General features: G+C 48.3%; 1 protein-coding gene across 3 annotated transcripts in view; it reads right to left on the bottom strand.

Moving 5' to 3' along the window:
• STX6 (syntaxin 6) overlaps positions 1–22,916 on the bottom strand; it is a 140,471-nt gene that overhangs the window by 110,314 nt on the left and 7,241 nt on the right. For all 3 annotated transcript variants that reach the window (XM_063939794.1, XM_063939795.1, XM_063939796.1), the window contains exons 2-5: positions 12,510–12,679; positions 10,568–10,662; positions 8,334–8,396; positions 666–788 (exon numbers count right to left, since the gene is read on the bottom strand). In XM_063939794.1, the coding sequence (XP_063795864.1) occupies positions 666–788; positions 8,334–8,396; positions 10,568–10,662; positions 12,510–12,679 (451 nt within the window). The remainder of the gene's footprint in view (positions 1–665; positions 789–8,333; positions 8,397–10,567; positions 10,663–12,509; positions 12,680–22,916) is intronic.

Raw genomic sequence — 22,916 nt, 5'->3', positions numbered from 1 at the left:
CGAAGCAAAGGCTCTGTGTTGTCTGACTGCCCAGATTCCATTATTCACAGTATTCATTAACTCAGATCTATTCAAAAATAAGGGAGCAAGAATGTCCCGGGGCGAGGAAGTGCAGACGTGAAGCCACACACCCTCTGATGACAGTGCCGTCCCTGCAGGTTATTACACTAACAAGGAACAGGAAGGCTCTTTAAAAATAGTAATCAACAAACAAACCACCAAGTAGGAGGCATCACTGACTTGTTTCTATCCATCAGATATTGTCCTAATTGTAAAGCGCAACGGAATATGCTGCGCTATATAAGAAACTGCTAATAATAATAAATATATGATGTGTAAACAGGTGCAGGAAGTGGCTGATCTAAGACCTAAGTGGGATCCAGCTGTCTGGCCTGAGCACAGAGATGAATGGATCTGTCCCTTTAGACAACATATAGGACCCATGGCTTGATTTGTCATATATAGACACCTTTAGCATACATTACTGGTAACAGGGCTTAGTTGTGGGATGCAAATTCACAGGAATATGGCAGTGTGTAGTAAATAGCGTCTGAGTTATTCCTTGTATAATGAGAACTGTTCTTGCATTCACTTGATCGTGGGCCAAGTCAAGGACACACAATACCTGCCCTGTACACACTCTTTCCATACGTCTTATAGCTTACCTGCTGCTGCACAACTTGCCCGTCCAGAAACTGGGAGTTTGCAGACTGGATATCGTTGTCCAGCCTTTTGTACTTGTCTGGCTCAGTATTCCATCCCTGTTTTGTCCCTTCTCCTAAGAGAGCCTGAAAAATCAGATTACATGAATGCACACACAGTCTGTAACACAAAGAGCCCCCTATTACACTGCTGCAATATTCCTCCAGCATACAAGTTATTACTCAGGGAATAAGGATCACCATGTGAGAGTTCCACAACTGCAGAGAGAAAAGGAATCCTAGTGGTGTTCAGCCAACAAGCATTAGTGTAAAGTCAGCATTACGCAGACATGACGAGGAGCCTGATTCAGTGTTGTACGCCAAAGCATTTGCAGCGTGATCCCGTACGCAGCAGATGATCACAGTTGTAGACACGGCCCAAAACGTTCTTGTCACCACTCCCCAGTACCTCCCCCAAACAGTCCCTGACTGTCAATAAATCCTCGCCACGAGCTGCATCACTAAGGTACCTTGATGAGTGTGCAGTCGGCTGCTAATCGCTCAACTGCATAAATATTGGCATTGCATATATCGCTGAATCAGGCCCTTTATGTGCACTCTAGATGGAGGGGGGATTTACACTGGTGGCAAATATAACTTTCAAAGTATACATACAATATGTCATCACTGACATAGCAGTCTCCCCCGCTCAGCACACAGCGCGATGTTAGTTGAGCGAAGGGAAGGGGGGCTGCTCATTTCACCCAGCGGTGAAATGAGCGATCTCACTAGATTTAGCATGCATGCCAAATCTAGAGCTGGCGATAGCGACACGCGGGACCGCACATCGCTGTCGCAGTCACCCTACACCGTGTGGACCCCCCCTTAAGAGACATCAATACACATGCAACAGAACTTGCAGCAATGACACGGACCAGTAAGAGAATGGCATACAGGAGTCACCATTGTTGTGACCCAAGAACGCTTATATACAGTCAGATGTTGTTATTGTATGATCGGAATTACCGTTGGTCCCCAACTGGCATTATACGGATGTTAATCAGGATGGGGTGACTTTTGGAGTGTATACACACAACTATAGGGGGCAATGCGGAGCTGAACACAAGTTGACACTGCGTGCACGGAACAAAATGTGGATATTCGCACTCATGCAGAGCTTTATGCCTCTCTGCAGTAGGACTGCCCTTATCCATACGTTTCACTGCATTATCACTGCGCAATTGCACCAGCCCTATCCTGTCTACTAACAGGCATAATTACACGTATGCACATTTCTGCATAGCCCAAAACTCTGTGGACACACCCCACCTGACTACAATATGTGCGAGACTACTATATCACCCAGCCGTAAGTGGAGATGTCACTGAGTTACGAAGGACTCTGTATTGCCTGTGGATGTGTATGCTCGGCTCTATACAAGGAAAGTAATTTACTTGCAGGGAACCAACAAAAGCACAAAGAGGGCTGCACGGTTGACTTAGTGGTTAGTATTACTGCCTCACAGCACTGAGGTTTTTGGATTTGATCCCCAACAAGGTCCTATCTGTGTGGAGGTTTAATGTTCTCCCTGTTTGTGCGTGGGTTTTCTCCCATGCTCCTATATCATACTGGTAGGTTAATGGGATTCTGACCCCCTACTGTGTGTGTACATATGATAGGGACTATAGATTGTAAGCTTCACTGGGGCAGGGACTGATGTGCATAACCAATCATTCTCTGTAAACAGCTGCTAAATGCATGTGCACTATATAACTGAATAAAAGAAATAAAAACATACAAAGTCCACAGAGATAACAACTTAGAGAAAAAAATGGGATTTATGTCTTACCTTGTTAAATCCTTTTCTTTGAGTCCATAGGGGGCACCGGACAAAGGCTTAACGCTGGGTATAGGCTGGCTGGGAGCAGACAGGCACCAAAAGGGTTACATTTAAGTACCCAGCAGGCCTTGCCTCTCTATACCCCACCCCTGCCGATGAGCCAGTTTATTATAGCAAGCCATAAGCAGGAGCGTGAGAAAGAGGAAGGAAGAACACCTCACACTGAAGGACACTGCGAAGAAGGATGATAGCACGCAACCTACACAAGAACCCAATCCTGCAGGACAGGTGCGACAGGGAGGGCGCCCGGTGCCCCAAATGGACTCAAAGATAAAGATTTAACAAGGTAAGACATAAATCCTATTTCCTTTATCGTCCACTAGGGGGCACCGGACCAAAATTCTTAACGCTGGGACGTCCGAAAACTGTCCCCACCTGAGCGGGAACGCTCCTGGACTGCATTCAGGACCCTTCGGCTGAAGGCTGCGCCTTTTGACGCAAAGGTGTCAGACGCATAAAATTTGATGAACGTCTGGACAGAGGACCACGTGGCAGCCTTACATAGGTGTTCAGCGGAGGCCCCATGCGAAGCTGCCCAGGAGGCTCCTACAGCCCTTGTGGAATGAGCCTTGACCCCTGAAGTGGTAGGAAGTTTCGCCATGGAATAAACATGGTGAATAGTCAACCGCAGCCATCTGGCTAAGGTTTGTTTGGATGCTGGATAACCTCTTCTGCGAGCATCCAACAAGATGAACAGGGAGTGCGAACGTCTGAGAACCTTGGTCTTGTCCACGTAGATGTGAAGCACTCGGACCACGTCCAAAGAGGACTCCTCTGGAGAAGCCGCTGATAATGCTGGTACCACAATTTCCTGATTGAGGTGAAATTTGGAAACAACTTTAGGCAGGAACCCTGCCCGAGTACGGAGAACTGCTCTGAGTTAAACACCTGAAAAGGTGACCGCCAAGATAAAGCCAATAAAAACAAGGTCTTCCAAATGATCCACTTAAGATCCACCGTTTCCATAAATTCAAAAGGAGGCTTCTGTAGAGCCTTAAGGACCAGTGACAGATCCCAAGGGGCCACTAGAGCCACAAACGGTGGTTGAACGTGTAGAACACCTTGGAGGAATGTCTTGACATCCGGCATCAGTGCCAGTTGTTTCTGGAACAGCACTGACAGTGCTGACATCTGAGCTTTTAGTGACGATAACCTGAGGCCTAAGTCCAGGCCTGATTAAAGAAACGACAATAAGCGAGTCAGTCTGAAAGAGCACAGATTGAAACCACGACTGGCACACCAGGAGAAGTATGTTCTCCAAACCCGGTGGTAGATCCTAGCCGATGAAGCTTTCCTGGCATTAAGCATAGTCTTGATGACCCGTTTGGAAAATCCTTTAGTCTTTAGGACGGATGTCTCAATAGCCAAACTGTCAAAGCGAGGCATTGAGGATCTCGGTGTACACAGGGACCTTGGACAGAAGGTCCGGGTGTAGAGGGAGGCACCACGGTGTGTCTATGGACAGACTTAGTAGGTCCACATACCATGGGCACCGTGGCCAGTCTGGAACTACCAGCATCATCTCACCTCTTTCGTTTGAATTTCCTGATTAGTCTGAGAACCATGGGGATCGGTTGGAAGACGTATATCAGGCGAAACGACTAATGAGCCGTGAGGGCGTCCACTAGAAATGCCTCTGGATCTCTTGTCCGAGAGCCGAACTCGCTTATGTGGTTGTTGTGTTGGGATGCCATGAGGTCTATGTCCGGCAACCCCCACTTGGACACCAATTGTTCGAACACCTCTGGGTGTAGCATCCACTCCCCTGAGTACACGTCCTGTCTACTTAGAAAATCCGCTTCCCATTTGAGCACTCCTGGGATGAAGATTGCTGACAGAGGTGGAAGGTTATGTTCTGCCCATTGGAATATCTTGGACACCTCTCGCATGGCTCCTCGACTGCGAATGCCCTCTCGTGTCGATTGATGTAAGCTACCGCTGTCGCATTGTCCGACTGGACTTTGACTGGGCGACCCCTGAGCAGAGGTCGTGCTGAGCGTAGGGTGTTGAGGATTGCCCTCAATTCCAGTACATTGATGGGGAGTGAGCTTTCTTGAGTCTAGCGACTCTGGAACATGTGGGACTCCGATACAGCTTCCCAGCCTCGAAGACTGACATCTGTGGTGACCACTGTCCAGTGCTGAGTCCAAAAGGAGCGACCCTTGCCTATGTTGTCCCGAATGAGCCACTATGTTAAGGACAGTTGAACTTCCGGAGAGTGTTATGGTCTGTGATCGGATGTGGAGATAAGAACCGTTCCACTTGCAAAGAACTTCCAATTGTAGAGGACAAGAATGGAACTGCACATACTCCACCATATCGAATGCGGTCACCATCGAGCCCAGTACTCTCATGCAAGCATGGACTGAAACCGTGCGCTGATGGAGGATCTTCCGAATTCTGGATTGAATGACCATGAGTTTTTCCAGTGGCAGAAATATCAGCTGTTCTGTGGCATTCAGGAGTGCCCCTAAGTGAAGGATTGTCTGAGAAGGCATCAACGATGATTTTTTTCAAATATATCTTCCAGCCATGAGATTGTAACATCTCTATTGTTGACTGAATGTGAAGCGTAAGCATCTGTTGCGATTGTCCTAGGAGTAGGAGATCGTCCAGGTAGGGCAGGATTTGGATTCCGCTGCGTCTGAGACGTGCTGCGATGACTGCCATGACTGTCGTGAAGAGCCATGGATAGACCAAATAGTAAGGCTCTGATTTGGAAATGTTTGTCCTTAACTGCAAACCTGAGAAACTTTTGATGACTTGGACGAATTGGGATATGCAAATATGCATCCTGTATGTCCAGGGATGCCATATAGTCTCCCGGTTCCAGCGCCAGGATGATCGTTCTGAGGGATTCCATGTGGGACTTGGGGACTCACAGGTATAGGTTCAAATTCTTTAGGCTGAGAATAAGGCGGTAGGATCCGTCCGGTTTCTGAACCAGAAAGAGCGACATGTAAAACCCTCGCCCTCTCTGGTCCCGTGGTACCGGACTAATGACATTGGAGGCGAGAAGAGAGCCGAATGATTTGTGTAGAGCCTCTGCTTCTCCGAGATCCCTCAGAATCCCAGCTTTGGGGGATGCAGCCAAAATATCAAGGCATATCCTTGTGTCATGACCTCCCTGACCCAGGCGTCCATCGTGATGTCCCACCACTCTGGAGCAAAAGACAGAAGTCAATCCCCCAGAGGAGGGCCCACTCCGTCTCGCCGCAGGTTTGTCGGCCTGTTTGACAGCTGGGCGTCTTGTAGCCCAAGGTTGTTTTGTGCGAGGCTTGGTGGTCTTTGCTTGGTAACGGGAGGAGGTATGGTCCTTGGCTCGTACCTGGACACGAAAAGTAGTTTTATGCTTGGGGGCTGCTGCCGATGGGAGAAAAGCAGTCTTAGCAGTAGCCAGTTGAGTGACAATATTGTTTAGTTCTTTCCCGAATAGGGTGTCTGCTACATATGGAAGAGCCTCCGAAGCTTTTTAGGAGGAAGCGTCTGCTCTCCAAGAACGCAACCATACGGATCGTCTTGCTGCCACTGTGGAAGCAGAGACTTTAGATGTAAGTATAGCCGTGTCCAGGGCTGCTTCTGACAGACAGGCGTTTGCTTTTTGAATATGTGCTACCAGTGTCAGTAGTTGTTTCCTACTAACTGAGGAGGATAGGCCCTGTTGAAGCTGGTCAGCCCAATAGGAAACTGCTTTGCTTACTCATGCCGAAGCTATTGCCGGTCTGGTAATTGCTCCCGCATGAGAATATGCTGTCTTAAGAAATTTGCGATCCGCTGAATCTTTAAGAGATGAAGTATCCGGGATTGGGAGAACCGAGGAATGCTCTATGAGCGTCCACTGGTTGGGGAGTTTCCCACTTAGACCTCTCCTTAGCCGGGAACGGATAGAATGATTGATACCTTTTAGAGGTGTGAAACCGTTTATCCGGTTTAGCCCAAGCTGCCTCCAGTAAATCTTCCAACTGCGCAGAGGAGGGAAACTGTGTTGAATCCTTTTTAGGTTTCTTAAAAACTGGGGGGACCCACCTGTGGGGGCGGACACATATATGTCTGACTTTGTGCTCAAGTTGACGGCGGTGCCATTTGCGGAGCCACCTGCTGCGTATTCAAACGGCCACTAGTTGCGTCATAACCTGCATCAGTGTGGTTGCCCACGCTGGATCCTGAGGAAGAGGTGGAGGTGGTGGATCCTGTTGCGGTGGTATGAATACGCAGGCTCTGCATCTGTCCTGTGGATCCTGAGGAGATACAATAGCATAACATAAAGCACAAGTGGGAGGCTCAGATGTGACCACCTTTTTGCTCCTGGATGACATTGTACAACATACTGTAAAATAGCACTGTATGTCCCAAAAGTGCCACTTAATTTAGCAGCGGCCTGTCCCTGAGGAACCTATGCAGAACTAAGTCCTTGTACAAGAACCATGCTATCAAGCGCCACACAGTTTTAAAACACTCAAGCACTCAGCCACTTAAATGCAATAGAACAAGAGGGGCCAAGCTACTCAACTGTCCAGTGATATCAGCAGGCTGGAGAAAATGACTGAACTCTGCTGCAGAAGCGGGGTACATGGGAGACAGTGGCCAGACCCTCCTCTCTCATTAACTCCCAGCCAGCATGTGCTCTAAACTGGCTGCCAAGCATTGAAGGGGAGGATTTGGGAGAGGAGGGAGGAGATAAAGCCCAGGGGCAGACCTTGAGAAAGCTACTGGTCTGTCCTGTGTCGGGGGAGGGGCTGCAGGCTGGCACCCTACCCGCTCAGATGTTATACCCCAGGGAGTATGCCCACCTACCCTGCTGGCTGATGCCTGGGTGGTCTAGTGGAAAACGGGTGCAGCGCACTGGGCCCCCACTCATCTGCCCCCCCGCTGGCCCCCCTCCCTGTGGCTGTGGGGGAGGCTAATGAGCATGTTGGTAGCCTCCCCCGGTGGAAGACCCCGGCCCCATTACCGACGTTGCCACCACGGAGTCCGGGTGCTGGAGTGGGCATGCTGGGCTCTAAGTGGGCCAGCATGCCGCTCTGGTTCACTGCACTGCAAAAAGAATTTTGTAAAGAAAAAGTAACCATGGCTGTTTTAACAGCCATCTCTAAAAACGGTGCTGCTCCTGTGGCACCAAAAGAAAAACTGGCAGGCCTATCGGCAGGGAGGGTATAGGGAGGCAAGGCCTGCTGGGTACTAAAAAGTAACCCTTTTGGTGCCAGCCTATACCCAGCGTTAAGCCTTTGGTCCGGTGCACCCTAGTGGAAGAAAAAGAAAATACAATCACAGTGCCCTGTGCGCCACGATTATATTTAACCATTTAGGCAGATTTGGTCATCTTGCTGATGACCAATAATTAATGAGTATATTGCATAGAAAGTCATAGTGAACCAATATGTCGCACTGATGCTTCTCTGTATCTCAGTGACATCACTGGTTCATAGTGACTGCATGGGCTGCATTCTTATGAATACTGGTTTAGCCCACGGAAGGCAATGGGTGCGCTTTAACATGGTGTTCCAACTTAAGGTACTACTTCCCTATATGAGCCAGGCTACATGGAAGTGAATGTATACGTGTCACTGAGACCTGACTTCTAGCACACAACACAGCAGAAGCGTTTCTCTTTGGAGAGTGCTGGTGTAGGAGTTTCTCTGTGCATCACTCCCAGTGACCGTGACTCGGAGACAATACGTAACCTGAGACCACAGCGAGTGATGCTCATACACTTACTGCACAGTATGACCTCTTCCAATTCACCAAGGACACCAACAAACAAACAGTGGATATAAAAAGATCTTGCCTCTCACCTGCCGGTTCTTTTTTTCAGCTAAGGCATGAACAGATGGACTGGTCATCTGATCCTTCATTTCCTGTATGCCACCATGGAAAGAAAAAAAAAATAGATTTTATGTGTTAGTGGAAGTGAAATTTTAGTAACTGTAGTAAGCTACGACCTTGCCAACGGACAACATGAATGTAATCCGAGTCTAATACACCCTCACCAGGATCACTATATAAACTATTCCTGTATTCACTGGGCTTGTGTCTTCCTAATTGTTTTTTTTTTTTTAAAAAGCTACATCTATAGTAATTGCTGCCGTTTTCAGAAGAACTTGATCAGTAGGTGGCAGTGTGTTGTTTAGTAACAGCTAAATAGAGTCTCACTCATTAGGAGCTATACATTTACAATGTAAATGCACACAAATAGGTATCCCCAACAATAACACTAAAATAACAAAAAATGCAGCCAAGCACTACATGTCCAATATTCAGAGACATAGGGGGGAATTCAGAGTTGATCGTATTAGCAAATTTGTTAGCAGTTGGGCAAAACCATGTGCACTATAACACGTGCAGAGAGAGTTAGATTTGGGTGGGTTATTTTGTTTCTGTGCAGGGTAAATACTGGCTGCTTTATTATTACACTGCAATTCAGACTTCAGTTTGAACACACCACACTCAACTCTAACTCTCTCTGCACGTTATATCTGCCCCCCACCTCCGGTGTACATGGTTTTGCCCAACTGCTGCTGCGATCAACTCTGAATTAGGCCCATAGACAATACTCAGATGGTAATGGGGAAGACCTCCCCCTTGCTTGAGAGTGAAAGATGCTCGAGTCTCATAAGTGCTTTAGGTCTACTGACTACATGGTCCCTATGTTCCTTCAATACAGGGCCTGATTCTGAGTCAGACAGATCTGCAGCTATTTTAAGCCCACAGCCGCCATCATTAGTATCTGAACTTGAACTTACACCATGCTAGCTATAAATTATTAACTAGAAACAGGCGTCCAATTTGTGTCCGCACACTTCGATCATGCACAGAAGCCGGCTTGCACTGCCATGACACTTCCACAAGACAGGGCAGTATTGTACGATCACTGCTCACCGCCCAGAGATGCACATTTCTCAAAATGTGTGGTCCGTCAACAGATGTGTTCACCCCAGCAATACCCATCAGTGATATACACCTGATCTGGCAAATGCTTTGGTGCATGCGCAGTATACCTGCAAGCTCTTCCTACAGCTGCGCTCGCATCTGGCTCAGTTATATGCAACTCTCAGCTACAGTACAACATTTATCAGGATGTGGCCTGGGACTGGACAGCAGTAGACAAACCTCCCAAAGAAAACGCAATAAAGTCTTCAAAGCCATGTTAGATTGCAAGCTATATGGACAAGGCTGCTTTTCACACCACGAGTTTGTTCCAGTATGTACTGTCCATGTTCAACTAAGAGCTACCTAAAACACTGACACTTTATAAATATGGAAGAGTAATATTAATGGTTTCCTTTTTGAGTGTGTTTTTGCTGCAGCGGCTCGTGACGTCACTAGCAGCCGCTGCGGGCCGGGGGGCGACGAGTAGCTCCCGGCCAGCACCCTGAAGCTGCACTGGTCGGGGAGGGGGGGGGGGATAGCCCTGTGCTGGGCGTCCCCCCGCATGTCAGTGTGAGTGATCATAGCTGTGCTAAATTTAGCACAGCTACGATCAACTCGGAATGAGGGCCATTGTTTTTTAAAATTTATTTTATTTAATAAAGTTGAAAAGTATTTTTTTAAAATATTTAAACATTACATTATGCACATCTGCAGAACGGATCTCCTCGTCAAAAAAAGGGAGATAGGGCGGGACGGCACAGTTGCATGAAATCTGACCATGCTAGTTCAGTGGTTAAGATGTAACAGTGCAGCCAAGAGACATGTAATGATCCGTGGGCATCGTGGAAAATGGGGACATAAGGTGACCATTACTGGCTTCTATATGCGGTCATCCGGAGGCCACAGAGAGGCCCGAAGGGGTCAGCAGCTCGGCCTAAGCATGGGGCCATATTCAGCAATGATCCTGTCACTCGGGTCAGAATGTGAGGCTGACGCTCCAAGGAGGAAAAGGATACAAAAATATGGAAGACTCCTGTGGCCCACCTTACATAAAGGAGACACAAAGCGCATGATGGAAACATATCATTTCAATAGCACCCTCGTTGATTCTTAATTCAAACAATACAGTTTAAGTGCCACTCTCTGAAGACGTTCTCACCTTGACACACTGGCGAGTCTCGCTGATGAAAGCTTTCCTCTGCTTCATCTCCACTGGATTCAGACTGAACTTGCGGGGATTGGATTCCACAATACGTGAGAGGAATGAAGGAAAGTACGCTGTTAAATAAATGCAATATGTGGCTCTCCTACTGCTCTTCACCCTCATCCATCACTATACCGTACCAGCTGGCTGAGAACGAAGGCATTTGTCCTTCTACAACACAAAGTCTTCTTGCCTTAACACTTTAATCACCGGTTTATACTTCGATGATCACCCCATTTTTATTTACAGAATTTTAGCTTCAGTTAAATTATGGTGCCCATACACTTACGAGATAATTGGTGCTATCCTTCGATTTCGACCACATCTGTGAGAGAAATCGAAGGATTCTATGCACATTTTAGTACCTTGAGACGCGATGCGTGGGCACGCCGGTCGAATATCGCGTCTCAAGATATTATGTGCTGCACTTAATATTTGTCGCATTGCAGTGCGATTGCATGTGGTTTTAAACCCACATGAGATATCGCACTGCGATGTGCAATGGGCACCCGCCGGGAGCGGCCACAGGCCGCTTCCACTCGGCGGTGACGTGCCCATCACGTGCTAACCATGCGATATCGCATGGTAATCACTTTGGCAGTTCAGGTGCAATTTCATCGCACCTCAACTGCCCGTGTGATGCCCCGCAATGTCGCGTTGCGGGCCATCGCACAAGTGTATGGGCAGCATTAAGACTTTTTTTTGCTAAGCCCATCAGCACATTATATGTCTTATATATTTTATTTTGACATAAGACTCTTTCCTGGTAATGTATCTATGCATTTTTATCCTTTGCATAAAAGTAACAATATTGTGTACATAATGTAACTAGTGTTACAGTAATGCTGGGTACACATTACACGAAGTGTGTACCCAACCGACGCGACAGCCGATGTACCGATACATCGGCTGTCGCATACACACTGAACGATGTAATGAACAACGGAACGATCAGTCGTTCCGTTCTCCATTACTATGCATGTCGTTACGCCCTTCATTACTATGCATAGTGCTGCAAACGACATCGTCAGACTGACGGCAAATGTTTTGTTGATGCGACAAATGAAACCACGGGAAAGCGCATAGTGCATGCACACTGGATGATTTTTTTGCTCCGATCCATCGGATATCGGCATGCCGGTCAAGATATTGCCTAGTGTGTACCCAGCTTTAGTATAGCCTTGTCACAATATGTACTTACTGTATCCCATATCACTTTACTTCCCTTGTTTTATTTTGTTGTTGTTTTTTCTTTAACATGGGAAACTCTGACGCTGGTCTTTCATAGAAGTGCTGAGATTTCCTTGCTGGTATTTGTGAGTGTTCTGATTCCCACCAATGGCCCTTTGCCCTGCATAGGGATTACTGGATGGTGAACGCAGCTTATGCAGACGTCAAAATAATGATCTACTGATGAGTATGAGGAAAGCATTGTAAGTACTTACTGTACTTTTTCCAAAAGCCATACAGACCTGAGCCTGAAACCAGCTCTGTCCAGTATGTGGAAAATGCAGAGTACAAGCAATGCATCTGTGATTGATGAATGGATCACTGTTTAGAGGTCCACTTAAGCAGCATAACCCAGATGCAGGGCAATACACCACAGGTGGATGTGAAATCCCTCTTTATTGTGTGTCCTAAGACAGGCTTGTAAAGTCCTGGAAAAAAGTTTAGACCGGAATTGAAAATTGTATAATCTGGCAAACGCCTAGACAATCAGGCAATTGTAAGAGTTTTCTAACTGGGAGCATAAAATAAGTGTCATTTTGTTCTATAATACCCAAAGCTAGAATAAAGAGTAGGTAGTGGCATTATACTGAGTGGGGGAAATGGGGCAGAATGATGCACAAAACAGTAATCTCTAACTGTGCATGACTCAATAATTATAAAAGGATATTGATGGTCTCATCAAGGTCTTCAAGATCCCAGTCGATGCTTCTCAGGTTGTTCCGCAGCTCATTGGTGGTCCAGTCCAGCTCCTCTCTAGTAGCAATGGAAGGGTCCTGTAGGAGGTCTGTCCATCGCTGGAATAAACCCTGGGCGGTATTCACAGCTTTTTGGACCTCCCTAAAAAAAAATAAACCACTGCAGACTCAATTGCATACACTAACCTCACAATATCTAGTCTAACACTTACCGAGAGGCGTCACATTCACATATTACAGTTTCCTTAGTAAACAGATCATGACTGGAAAGCTGCAGCCATGTAATCTAAACGCCAAATACTATACTGTATAAGATTATCTGTCTCTCAGTGTATTATAGGTAGATTCGTTTCTGGATGCATGTTAAGAAATGGATCTCTAAAACAGTAGTGATACTGAATTATGAGAAGTAAAGTTTACGTATTATTAAAATAAAATAATGTTTTTTTAAAAAAGGGTCTCAAAATAAATCGCACAATGTAGAGCATGCACCCCAAGAATAACACATCAGATCGGATATACAAAATCATCATTCCATCTGATTTTATTCATTATTCAAAACACTTTCTTTTCCACATAAAAATATAAACCTCCCCTTTTATATTTACAGTGTTACTTCCATTCAGTAACTAACACAGTAATGCAATACATAAACAGGGTTCTCCAGTTCACACTAGGCTAGAGGACCCTTACACATAACTAAATTACCCAGAAACCTCTTCTCCACAGGCCGTGATCGCAGAGAACCCCTTTGCCAGCATGCACAGCAACAGAACACCCTGCAATAACCCTCCTTGTCACCGAGTGCAGCTGGGACCCACAGATTCCCAGTTTTCCCACAGGATCAGTCATTGGTACCTTTCTCTGCCGACATTACCAATGCCCAGAAGGACCTTTCCTACAAACAGTACTATTGCAGGGACTCCCCTTCTGTGTATGTACTGAACTGTATCAAAGGAACCCCCTTCTGTGTATGTACTGAACTGTATCAAAGGAACCCCCTTCTGTGTATGTACTGATCTGTATCACAGGGACCCTCTCCTGTGTATGACCTGAACTGTATTGCAGGGACCCCCCTTCTGTGTATGTAGTGACCAGTATCGCAGGGACCCCCCTTCTGTGTATGTACTGAACTGTATCAAAGGAACCCCCTTCTGTGTATGTACTGAACTGTATCAAAGGAACCCCCTTCTGTGTATGTACTGATCTGTATCACAGGGACCCTCTCCTGTGTATGACCTGAACTGTATTGCAGGGACCCCCCTTCTGTGTATGTAGTGACCAGTATCGCAGGGACCCCCCTTCTGTGTATGTACTGACCAGTATCGCAGGGACCCCCCTTCTATGTATGACCTGACCTGTATCACAGAGACCCCCCCCCCCTTCTATGTATGACCTGACCTGTATCACAGAGACTCCCCCTTCTGTGTATGACCTGACCTGTATCACAGAGCCCACCCCCCCCTTCTGTGTATGACCTGACCTGTATTGCAGGGACCCCCCTTCTGTGTATGACCTGACCTGTATCGCAGAGACCCCCCGTTCTGTGTATGACCTGAACTGTATCGCAGGGACCCCCCTTCTGTGTATGTAGTGATCTGTATCGCAGGGACCCCCAGTTCTGTGTATGACCTGAACTGTATTGCAGGGACCCCCTCCTGTGTATGACCTGAACTGTATTGTAGAGACCCCCCTTTTGTGTATGTAGTGACCAGTATCGCAGGGACCCCGCTTCTGTGTATGTACCGCAGGGACCCCCCTTCTATGTATGACCTGACCTGTATCACAGAGACTCCCCCTTCTGTGTATGACCTGAACTGTATCGCAGGGACTCCCCTTCTGTGTATGTAGTGATCTGTATCGCAGGGACCCCCTTCTGTGTATGTACTGACCTGTATCGCAGAGACCCCCCGTTCTGTGTATGACCTGAATTGTATCGCAGGGACCCCCCTTCTGTGTATGTAGTGATCTGTATCGCAGGGACCCCCCTTCTGTGTATGTAGTGACCTGTATTGCAGGGACCCACCTTCTGTGTATGACCTGACCTGTATCGCAGAGACCCCCCTTCTGTATGACCTGAACTGTATCGCAGGGACCCCCCTTCTGTGTATGTAGTGACCAGTATCGCAGGGACTCCCCTTCTGTGTATGTACTGACCAGTATCGCAGGGACCCCCTTCTATATATGACCTGACCTGTATCGTAGAGACTCCCCTTCTGTGAATGACCTGACCTGTATCGCAGAGACTCCCCTTCTGTGTATGTACCGACCTGTATCGCAGAGACTCCCCTTCTGTGTATGTACTGACCAGTATCGCAGAGACTCCCCTTCTGTGTATGTACTGACCTGTAACGCAGGGACCCCCTTTCTGTGTATGACCTGAAGTGTATCGCAGGGACCCCCCTTCTGTGTATGTAGTGATCAGTATCGCAGGGACTCCCCTCCTGTGTATGACCTGACCTGTATCGCAGGGACCCCCCCTTCTGTGTATGACCTGAATCGCAGAGACTCCCCTTCTGTGTATGTACTGACCTGTATCGCAGAGACTCCCCTTCTGTGTATGACCTGACCTGTATCGCAGAGACTCCCCTTCTGTGTATGACCTGAACTGTATCGCAGGGGCCCCCCTTCTGTGTATGACCTGAACTGTATCGCAGGGGCCCCCCTTCTGTGTATGTAGTGACCAGTATCGCAGGGTCTCCCCTTCTGTGTATGTACTGACCAGTATCGCAGGGACCCCCCTTCTGTGTATGTACTGACCAGTATCGCAGAGAGTCCCCTTCTGTGTATGTACTGACCTGTATCGCAGAGACTCCCCTTCTATATATGACCTGACCTGTATCGTAGAGACTCCCCTTCTGTGTATGACCTGAACTGTATCGCAGAGACTCCCCTTTTGTGTATGACCTGAACTGTATCGCAGGGACCCCCCTTCTGTGTATGTAGTGACCAGTATCGCAGGGACCCCCCTTCTGTGTATGACCTGAACTGTATCGCAGGGACCCCCCTTCTGTGTATGTAGTGATCAGTATCGCAGGGACCCCCCTTCTGTGTATGTACTGACCTGTATCGCAGGGACCCCCCTTCTGTGTATGACCTGAACTGTATCGCAGGGACCCCCCTTCTGTGTATGACCTGAACTGTATCGCAGGGACCCCCCTTCTGTGTATGTAGTGACCAGTATCGCAGGGACCCCCCTTCTGTGTATGACCTGACCTGTATCGCAGAGACCCCCCTTCTGTGTATGACCTGAACTGTATCGCAGGGACTCCCCTTCTGTGTATGTACTGACCAGTATCGCAGGGACCCCCCTTCTGTGTATGTACTGACCTGTATCGCAGAGAGTCCCCTTCTATATATGACCTGACCTGTATCGCAGAGAGTCCCCTTCTGTGTATGTACTGACCTGTATCGCAGAGACTCCTCTTCTGTGTATGTACTGACCTGTAACGCAGAGACCCCCTTTCTGTGTATGACCTGAATTGTATCGCAGGGACCCCCCTTCTGTGTATGTAGTGATCAGTCTCGCAGGGTCCCCCCTTCTGTGTATGTAGTGACCAGTCTCGCAGGGTCCCCCCTTCTGTGTATGTAGTGACCAGTATCGCAGGGACTCCCCTTCTGTGTATGTACTGACCAGTATCGCAGGTACTCCCCTTCTGTGTATGTACTGACCTGTATCGCAGGTACTCCCCTTCTGTGTATGTACTGACCAGTATCGCAGAGACTCCCCTTCTGTGTATGTACTGACCTGTATCGCAGAGAGTCCCCTTCTGTGTATGTACTGACCTGTATCGCAGAGAGTCCCCTTCTATATATGACCTGACCTGTATCATAGAAACTCCCCTTCTGTGTATGACCTGACCTGTATCGCAGAGACTCCCCTTCTGTGTATGTACTGACCTGTATCGCAGAGACTCCCCTTCTGTGTATGACCTGACCTGTATCGTAGAGACCCCCCTTCTGTGTATGACCTGAACTGTATCGCAGGGACCCCCCTTCTGTGTATGTAGTGACCAGTATCGCAGGGACCCCCCTTCTGTGTATGACCTGAACTGTATCGCAGAGACTCCCCTTCTGTGTATGTACTGACCTGTATCGTAGAGACTCCCCTTCTGTGTATGTACTGACCTGTATCGCAGGGACCCCCCTTCTGTGTATGTAGTGACCTGTATCGCAGGGTCCCCCCTTCTGTGTATGTAGTGACCAGTATCGCAGGGACCCCCCTTCTGTGTATGTACTGACCTGTATCGCATGGACCCCCCTTCTGTGTATGACCTGACCTGTATCACAGAGACCCCCCTTCTGTGTATGACCTGAACTGTATCGCAGGGACCCCCCTTCTGTGTATGTAGTGACCAGTATCGCAGGGACCCCCCTTCTGTGTATGACCTGAACTGTATCGCAGGGACCCCCCGTCTGTGTATGTAGTGATCAGTATCGCAGGGACCCCCCTTCTGTGTATGTAGTGACCTGTATCGCAGGGACCCCCCTTCTGTGTATGTACTGACCTGTATCGCAGGGACCCTCCTTCTGTGTATGACCTGACCTGTATCGCAGAGACTCCCCTTCTGTGTATGACCTGACCTGTATCGCAGAGACCCCCCTTCTGTGTATGACCTGAACTGTATCGCAGGGACCCCCCTTCTGAGTACGTAGTGACCAGTATCGTAGGGACTCCCCTTCTGTGTATGTACTGACCAGTATCGCAGGGACCCCCCTTCTGTGTATGTACTGACCAGTATCGCAGGGACCCCCCTTCTGTGTATGTAGTGACCTGTATCATAGGGACCCTCTTCTGTGTATGACCTGACCTGTATCACAGAGACCCCCCCCCCCCCCTTCTGTGTATGACCTGACCTGTATTGCAAGGACCCCCCTTCTGTGTATGACCTGACCTGTATCGCAGAGACCCCCCTTCTGTGTATGACCTGACCTGTATCGCAGAGACCCCCCCGTTCTGTGTATGACCTGACTCGCAGAGACCCCCCGTTCTGTGTATGACCTGAACTGTATCGCAGGGACCCCCCTTCTGTGTATGTAGTGATCTGTATCGCAGGGACCCCCTTCTGTGTATGTACTGACCTGTATCGCAGAGACCCCCAGTTCTGTGTATGACCTGAACTGTATTGCAGGGACCCCCTCCTGTGTATGACCTGAACTGTATTGTAGGGACCCCCCTTCTGTGTATGTAGTGACCAGTTTCGCAGGGACCCCCCTTCTATGTATGTAGTGACCAGTATCGCAGGGACCCCCCTTCTGTGTATGTACTGACCAGTATCGCAGGGACCACCCTTCTGTGTATGACCTGACCTGTATCACAGAGACCCCCCCCTTCTATGTATGACCTGACCTGTATCACAGAGACTCCCCTTCTGTGTATGACCTGACCTGTATTGCAGGGACTCCCCTTCTGTGTATGACCTGAACTATATCACAGGGACCCCCCTTCTGTGTATGTAGTGATCTGTATCGCAGGGACCCCCTTCTGTGTATGCACTGACCTGTATCGCAGAGACCCCCCGTTCTGTGTATGACCTGAACTGTATCGCAGGGACCCCCCTTCTGTGTATGTAGTGATCTGTATCACAGGGACCCCCTTCTGTGTATGTACTGACCTGTATCGCAGAGACCCCCAGTTCTGCGTATGACCTGATCTGTATCGCAGGGACCCCCCTTCTGTGTATGTAGTGACCTGTATCACAGGGACCCCCCTTCTGTGTATGTACTGACCTGTATCGCAGAGACCCCCCGTTCTATGTATGACCTGACCTGTATCGCAGAGACCCCCCTTCTGTGTATGTAGTGACCTGTATCGCAGAGACCCCCTTCTGTGTACGTACTGACCTGTATCGCAGAGACCCCCCTTCTGTGTATGTAGTGACCTGTATCGCAGAGACCCCCCTTCTGTGTATGTACTGACCTGTATTGTAGGGACCCCCCTTCTGTGTATGTACTGACCTGTATCGCAGAGAGTCCCCTTCTGTGTATGTACTGACCAGTATCGCAGAGACTCCCCTTCTGTGTATGTAGTGACCTGTATCGCAGAGACCCCCCGTTCTATGTATGACCTGACCTGTATTGCAGTGACTCCCCTTCTGTGTATGACCTGACCTGTATCGCAGAGACCCCCCTTCTTTATGACCTGAACTGTATCGCAGGGACCCCCCTTCTGTGTATGTAGTGACCAGTATCGCAGGGACTCCCCTTCTGTGTATGTAGTGACCAGTATCGCAGGGACTCCCCTTCTGTGTATGTACTGACCTGTATCGCAGGGACCCTCTTCAGAGAGTCCCCTTCTGTGTATGTATTGACCTGTATCGCAGAGAGTCCCCTTCTATATATGACCTGACCTGTATCGTAGAGACTCCCCTTCTGTGTATGACCTGACCTGTATCGCAGAGACTCCCCTTCTGTGTATGTACTGACCTGTTTTGCAGAGACCCCCCTTCTGTGTATGTACTGACCTGTATCGCAGAGACTCCCCTTCTGTGTATGTACTGACCAGTATCGCAGAGACTCCCCTTCTGTGTATGTACTGACCTGTAACGCAGGGACCCCCTTTCTGTGTATGACCTGAAGTGTATCGCAGGGACCCCCCTTCTGTGTATGTACTGACCTGTATCGCAGAGACTCCCCTTCTGTGTATGACCTGACCTGTATCGCAGAGACCCCCCCCCCTTCTGTGTATGACCTGAACTGTATCACAGGGACCCCCCCTTCTGTGTATGTACTGACCAGTATCACAGGGACCCCCCTTCTGTGTATGACCTGAATCACAGAGACCCCCCTTCTGTGTATGACCTGACCTGTATCGCAGAGACTCCCCTACTGTGTATGACCTGACCTGTATCGCAGAGACCCCCCTTCTGTGTATGACCTGACCTGTATTGCATGGACTCCCCTTCTGTGTATGACCTGAACTATATCACAGGGACCCCCCTTCTGTGTATCTAGTGATCTGTATCGCAGGGACCCCCTTATGTGTATGCACTGACCTGTATCGCAGAGACCCCCCGTTCTGTGTATGACCTGAACTGTATCGCAGGGACCCCCCTTCTGTGTATGTAGTGATCTGTATCACAGGGACCACCTTCTGTGTATGTACTGACCTGTATCGCAGAGACCCCCAGTTCTGTGTATGACCTGAACTGTATCGCAGGGACCCCCCTTCTGTGTATGTACTGACCAGTATCGCAGGGACCCCCCTTCTATGTATGACCTGACCAGTATCACAGAGACCCCCCCCTTCTATGTATGACCTGACCTGTATCACAGAGACTCCCCTTCTGTGTATGACCTGACCTGTATTGCAGGGACTCCCCTTCTGTGTATGATCTGACCTGTATCGCAGAGACTCCCCTACTGTGTATGACCTGACCTGTATCGCAGAGACCCCCCCTTCTGTGCATGTACTGACCTGTATCGCAGAGACCCCCCTTCTGTGCATGTACTGACCTGTATCGCAGAGACCCCCCTTCTGTGTATGTAGTGACCTGTATCGCAGAGACCCCCTTCTGTGTACGTACTGACCTGTATCGCAGTGACCCCCCTTCTGTATATGTAGTGACCTGTATCGCAGAAACCCCCCCTTCTCTGTATGTAGTGACCTGTATCGCAGAGACCCCCCTTCTGTGTATGTAGTGACCTGTATCGCAGGGACCCCGCTTCTGTGTATGTACTGACCTGTATCGCAGAGACTCCCCTTCTGTGTATGTACTGACCTGTATCGCAGAGACCCCCCTTCTGTGTATGTAGTGACCTGTATCGCAGAGACCCCCTTCTGTGTACGTACTGACCTGTATCGCAGAAACCCCCCTTCTGTGTATGTAGTGACCTGTATCGCAGAGACCCCCCTTCTGTGTATGTACTGACCTGTATTGTAGGGACCCCCCTTCTGTGTATGTACTGACCTGTATCGCAGAGAGTCCCCTTCTGTGTATGTACTGACCAGTATCGCAGGGACCCCCCTTCTGTGTATGTACTGACCAGTATCGCAGGGACCCCCCTTCTGTGTATGTAGTGACCAGTATCGCAGAGACTCCCCTTCTGTGTACGTACTGACCTGTATCGCAGAGACCCCCCTTCTGTGTATGTAGTGACCTGTATCGCAGAGACCCCCCTTCTGTGTATGTAGTGACCTGTATCGCAGAGACTCCCCTTCTGTGTATGTACTGACCTGTATCGCAGAGACTCCCCTTCTGTGTATGTACTGACCTCTATCGCAGAGACCCCCCTTCTGTGTATGCACTGACCTGTATCGCAGGGACCGCCCTTCTGTGCATGACCTGACTTGTATTGCAGGGTCCCCCCTTCTGTGTATGTACTGACCTGTATTGTAGGGACCCCCCTTCTGTGTATGTACTGACCTGTATTGTAGGGACCCCCCTTCTGTGTATGTACTGACCTGTATTGTAGGGACCCACCTTCTGTGTATGTACTGACCTGTATTGTAGGGACCCCCCTTCTGTGTATGTACTGACCTGTATTGTAGGGACCCCCCTTCTGTGTATGTACTGACCTGTATCGCAGAGACCCCCCTTCTGTGTATGTAGTGACATGTATCGCAGAGACCCCCCTTCTGTGTATGTAGTGACCTGTATCGCAGGGACCCCCCCTCTGTGTATGTAGTGACATGTATCGCAGGGACCCCCCCCCTCTTGTGTATGTACTGACCTGTATCACAGGGACCCCCCTTCTGTGTATGTACTGACCTGTATCACAGGGACCCACCTTCGGTGTATGTACTGACCTGTATCGCAGAGACCCCCCCTTATGTGTATGTAGTGACCTGTATCGCAGGGACCCCCCCTCTGTGTATGTACTGACCTGTATCGCAGTGACCTCCCCTCCCCCCTTTGTGTATGTACCCTCATGTCTGTTCTCCCTATACAGCCCTACATTATGCTTTACAAATGATTAAGCTTTATATCTACTCCAACATGTGGTTATAATTAGGGCTCATTTTAATTGCTGATGAGTACACTTATTTGAAAATATTTTTCTATAATATATACAGGTTGAGTATCCCTTATCCAAAATGCTTGGGACCAGAGGTATTTTGGATATCGGATTTTACCGTATTTTGGAATAATTGCATACCATAATGAGATATGATGGTGATGGGACCTAAGTCTAAGCACAGAATGCATTTATGTTACATATACACCTTATACACACAGCCTGAAGGTCATTTTAGCCAATATTTTTTATAACTTTGCGCGTTAAACAAAGTGTGGTCTACAGTCACACAATTCATTTGTTTCATTTACACCTTATACACACAGCCTGAAGGTCATTTAATACAATATTTTTAATAACTTTGTGTATTAAACAAAGTTTGTGTACATTGAACCATCAAAAAACAAAGGTTTCACTATCTCTCACTCACTCAAAAAAGTCCGTATTTCGGAATATTTGGATATGGGATACTCAACCTGTACAAAGAATATATGACAAACAGCATACAGCTCTGTCCATACACTCCAGTCCATTCCATACAATGCCTTCTCTTCCATAAACCCTGCACTGCCCAATCCACTCTGCACAATCACATCCTCTCCACACAATCATACGCCCCTCCCTCATACAATAACAGTGTATTAAGATTCCACCCCAAATACAATAATAGATGCATCCCCTAATAAAACCACATATATCCGAACCCACTGCAATCACAAATTTCACCCCCACAGAAGAACAGATCCCACCCCATACAATAGATTCCACCCCCTATACCAGAGGATCCCAATCACAGTCCTCATGGCACACTAATGCTGGTGTGTACACAGCGACAGAGACACGATGCAGTGGACAAGGGAGTGATGTATCGTTGCCCGCCACATTTAAAATGCATACAATTCCCTGGGTTCATCCCATTGGGCATGCAGCGCGCCCGAAAATAAGATTTTACTCACCGGTAAATCTATTTCTCGTAGTCCGTAGTGGATGCTGGGGACTCCGTAAGGACCATGGGGAATAGCGGCTCCGCAGGAGACTGGGCACAGCGAAGAAAGAATTAGGACTACCTGGTGTGCACTGGCTCCTCCCACCATGACCCTCCTCCAGACTTCAGTAAGGATACTGTGCCCGGAAGAGCTGACACAATAAGGAAAGGATTTTGAATCCCGGGTAAGACTCATACCAGCCACACCAATCACACCGTATAACTCGTGATATTATACCCAGTTAACAGTATGATAACAACTGAGCCTCTCAACAGATGGCTCAACAATAACCATTTTAGTTAACAATAACTATATACAAGTATTGCAGACAGTCCGCACTTGGGACGGGCGCCCAGCATCCACTACGGACTACAAGAAATAGATTTACCGGTGAGTAAAATCTTATTTTCTCTAACGTCCTAGTGGATGCTGGGG

Source organism: Pseudophryne corroboree, chromosome 9 (assembly GCF_028390025.1).
Source record: "Pseudophryne corroboree isolate aPseCor3 chromosome 9, aPseCor3.hap2, whole genome shotgun sequence".
Classification (NCBI taxonomy): Eukaryota; Metazoa; Chordata; class Amphibia; order Anura; family Myobatrachidae; genus Pseudophryne; species Pseudophryne corroboree.
Note: the sequence above shows the minus strand (reverse complement) of the source record. Positions and strands in the feature narration are given on the sequence as shown.